This window comes from Hippocampus comes, unplaced genomic scaffold, assembly GCF_001891065.2.
Source record: "Hippocampus comes isolate QL1 unplaced genomic scaffold, H_comes_QL1_v1.1 scaffold175, whole genome shotgun sequence".
NCBI classification, from domain to species: domain Eukaryota; kingdom Metazoa; phylum Chordata; class Actinopteri; order Syngnathiformes; family Syngnathidae; genus Hippocampus; species Hippocampus comes.
The window spans coordinates 24,225-28,534 of NW_017805556.1; the positions used below are offsets into that span (position 1 = coordinate 24,225).

Below are 4,310 nucleotides of genomic sequence, written 5' to 3' on the forward strand. Positions count from 1 at the left end.
AAAGGTGCACATTTCTCTCCATCCAAAACTGTTATTGTGTGATACTTAATGCATTTTGTAGAACGCTAATCATTTCAGGAAAGGTAATTGCAACCACCTGAGAATGTCCAGTTGCAGCTTGGACCTGATTGGCCTGAAGCTCAAGTAAACTCCCTTTAAAAGAGGAATAAGGAAGTCACTGTGCGCCGGACAGCCTAGAGAGCAGTGCTACATGTGATCTGCTAAAATACTGCTCAATTGTTGCTCCTTGAAATAAAGAAAACTGGAAAATCCCCTTCCTGGATCCGAGCTGAATCGCCTTTTTATTCTTTTTTCACCTGACCTGCTGTTTCGCCGCATAACAACACAATTTTCCAAAAAGTAAGGAAATGTATTTTTAAATGTAGGTAATTTGAGCCGATCTATGGATTAATAATCCACAATAATAAAGAGGAGAGAAGTACATAAAAATGAAATATATGTTGTGGCACGGTGGTCAACTGGTTGGCACATCCGCCTCACAGTGCGGAGGTGCAGGGTCCAATTCCGGGCTCTGGCCTTCCTGTGTGGAGTTTGAATGTTCTCCCCATGCCTGTGTGGGTTTAAACTTTATTAATAAAGCACTTTTCATCCCTCCAAAAATGCACTTGAAATGGCTTTACACGGTTTAAATAAAATCCTGCCACCCCCCATCCGCCAGAATGCTGTGGTGGCAAGGAAGGGTTTCAAATGTATTTATATGGGGCTGATATGAATTACTCTGGTGAAACCTGATTATTCTTCAGCAAAACAAATTCCAGACACAATGGCACACAATTCACTGGCACAAAGTCTCATGTTCATGTAAATTTATTGCTAAATCACTGAGTTTGCTGTTGAGGTTGCAGCTGCAGTTCTGATGCCCAGTGGCTCCTCAAGAATCGGGGAAAATCTATCCCTGGGACCCTCAGTTGTGACTTTGACCAAAGGCTTTCTCTGAAACAATGAACATAACAGGGTTGTGTCAGGTAAGAAAGAAAATAGCAGTTTATGTTATTATTATTATTATTATTATTATATTGTTGACATTGTTGGCAAAAGTGGCAAAAGACACTCACAACACTTGTAGAGTGTGTTGAGCCTGGTGATGTCAGTGCGGCTCATCTCCTTAGCGTTGCCAAAGGATACATTGGGGTTAGGAATGGGAAGCATGGTGGGCTGATTGTTCTTGGAGAAAGCATACCTAAAACATGACACAAAGAACTTTGTTCAAACGAAAACATGGTCACATTGCGAACATACAGCATGAGCACTGTGCGGGGGTAAAAACCTGACAGAGACCATAGAAAATTATGTTTTCAATTTATCGCCTTTGGGGCCCAAACTGCTACGTTTTTTTTTTTTTTTTTTTTTTTTTAAACAGGCCCCCAAATCCCTGGCAGTGTGTGCATGAGATATTTAGTTGTTCATACTTGTGGTACTGCATGACAGAGTCGTAGTCATAAGAGGTGCCCTGGTTGAGGGTTGCAATTTTCCTGAAGTTGTGCTCCATTCCTGAAAAACATAAGAAAAGTTTTTGTTTTTTTTTCATTCAGAAGAGTCATAAGTGAATGGTGATAAAATAATACTTCAATGTGAAATGTATTTGATTATATACAGTCTCAACTTCATTACCAGATTGAACATTCTGCAGCAGAACTCTGATGTGGTTGTCTCTGTCAGAGCGTGTCTGCTCATGGTTAAATCCAAGAGCATGGAGCAGCTCGTGCTGGACGGTGCCGTGATACAGGCATCCTCGGCGAGCCAGAGAAACCACCTGCTTACCACCACGACGACCAACATAGGAGTAGCATCTGAGTAAAATACGAGGGATGTTGATGACAACTGAGAAATATGAAATGCTTTGAAAAAAAAAAAATTATCGCTGGCATTTTTTGGTACCCATTCTGGGACTCGATGCTCAGCCAGTCACGGTCACTGCTTCGGGTGGGTCTGAAGCGGATGCAGGAAAATGAAGAGAAAGACTCCAGTCCACGGGTGATGATGGCCTTCTCGCGGGAAGCTAGCAACGTGACATAGCAGTTGTTTATATTTTATTCACAGCACAACGATACATGTTAATCCGGAATTGAGTGAACAAAATGTGAATCCACGTTGTTATCACGGTATTCTGGGGTTTGTAGAAGGCTAACACTTTACTTTTAGATTGATATTTGGTCAACATTTTGTAAAAACGTATTCCTCACTTCAATGTGTCGTTTGTCAGTGCCTAAGGAGATGACCACCTCTTGTCGGAGGTCTAGAACCATTTGCTGTGGCTTGCACCAGTGTAATTGCTGTGTTTTCACCTGCCCAAGTGAACTGAGTCAATGGAAGAAATAAACTGCATTTGTATTAAAACAAACTAAAAACTTATTTATTTATTTATTTATTATTATTATTTTTTTTTATACATTGTTTTGTTTACATGCATACGTTTAGGTTATATCTTGCATTTCACGCAAAAAGTAAGCCTGCTCAGTGGCAATTTGGCCATAAATACATTTCCCCTGTCATTGTCTCTAAGCCTGAGATGCTGACACACAATTCAGAGAAGAGTCCTTAAGTCACTTACAGAAGTGATTGGGGTTGATGTAATAAGGAACATAGACCTTTCCATCAGTCCACTTGCCCCATGTACAACCTCTACTGGTGCAGGGATCACCGTTTCTCTCCGCATCACTGTCAATAGCAATGTCTCCTTCAGTCAAGAATGGCTCATCAGCTGAACGGACTGCAATACATCATTAACAGTGTTTAAAGCCAGTTGATTCTCTGTTGAACTTTTACTCACAGACTATACCATCTGACACTCACTCTGATTACTGTTGGCTCTCTCCAGAAGTTCAGACACAGAAAGGTTGCTCAGATCTTCTGCAACATCATCTGTTTGTGACAGAGAAATAACTTGACTTGGAGCAACAGGTGTCACAATCTTTTGCAAATCAAGGCTATTACATTGGATACATACCTGCCTGGTTGTGTTGCACAGGAATATGTAGGGATTAGGAGGGAAAAATAATATTAGAAATGCAGATGAATACATACTTGGACACAAATAAAATTGACAAAATCATAGATTGCAATAGCAAAAAACAAAACAAAACAAAACAAAAAAAAAACATATCTAAAGCGAACTCCAAATGGCACAGAATCCATTCTTGAACTAAATTGAATTACAAATTAATAAACCCAGAATTAACAATTGAGAGACATTTATTATGATTTTATTATTATTATTATTATTATTATTATTATTATTACAATATTATTATTATCCGTATGCCGTATTTACAATGGTAGTGTACTGTGTTTTCGAGCTCATCAGAGCCTTTTAACTATGTAACTATAGAGGAAGTAACTATGTATACTTAGTAACTCAAAATGGACAGCGCACTCATAAAATGAAGTGGTAAGGAACAATGAAATCAAGCAAGTTCTGCTAATATAGTCATCCTAGTGTTGTTGTCTTCGCGGTATAACTAATGTTGCAACACTGGTATTGTCGTTGATCATGAAGTCTAAAAACATAACTAATTTGAGACAGTCGGTAAATTGTAACTTACCTCATTGTCAGCCCAACAGTAGGCAGAAAACAGCAGGATCGCCAGAGCTGAGAACTTCAAAAGAGCCATTCTTGCTGACCTGTACGACAAAGACTGAGAAGTACAAAATGGAAAGAAGACTACATTGTGTCTGAGCATTGCAATTTGGACTATACATCTTACAACTAACACCTTCAAGTAGAGTACATTTCCATGATGCCCTAAGACCACCATCAACAACGAAGCTTACCTTAAATCCTTTGGTGTGGACTTGACAGCTGAGGCTTTTGTCTGGGCTTTTATATGGTTTTATGCCTGGAAAACTAAATATGGATTATCAGACCTGACCACAAAACTCACAGACTTAATCAGCAACATATGGTCCAAGGGCACACATTGCAAATATTCATGGGAATTGCACACTTGTATGAAAGTGAATAGTTCGCACAAGGTTCCACTTCAATGTTGATTTGTTTGAAAGTGTTACACAGTGGAAGGTCTTTGAAAGGAGAGGCCCAAATGCAAAATAAATGGTTCCAAACTGTGTATCAGCGCAATGATCATAAGAGGAATGCCACAAAAACCTGTGGACATCCTGCATATCATTGAAAGAATAACAATGATTAAAATTGTTAAACATTCCTACTGGATACATTTATCCAACTCCTAATACCACCACTATCATGACGCAGTCTTCTTTTTCTTTCAGCTTTTCCCTTCAGGGGTTCGCCACAGCGAATCGGTTGCTTCCATCTAAACTTGTTTTGT

At 39.3% G+C, this 4,310-nt stretch overlaps 1 protein-coding gene across 1 annotated transcript; it reads right to left on the reverse strand.

Moving 5' to 3' along the window:
• Positions 1-812: 812 nt before the first annotated feature.
• LOC109521798 (low choriolytic enzyme-like) lies at positions 813-3,882 on the reverse strand. Its single transcript, XM_019879852.1, has 9 exons — positions 3,793-3,882; positions 3,563-3,642; positions 2,815-2,886; positions 2,573-2,731; positions 1,900-2,020; positions 1,633-1,811; positions 1,431-1,512; positions 1,077-1,201; positions 813-954 (listed from the first exon to the last, which is right to left on the reverse strand). Coding segments are annotated over exons 2-9 (810 nt in total). The 5' UTR covers positions 3,633-3,642; positions 3,793-3,882; the 3' UTR covers positions 813-952.
• Positions 3,883-4,310: the final 428 nt, after the last annotated feature.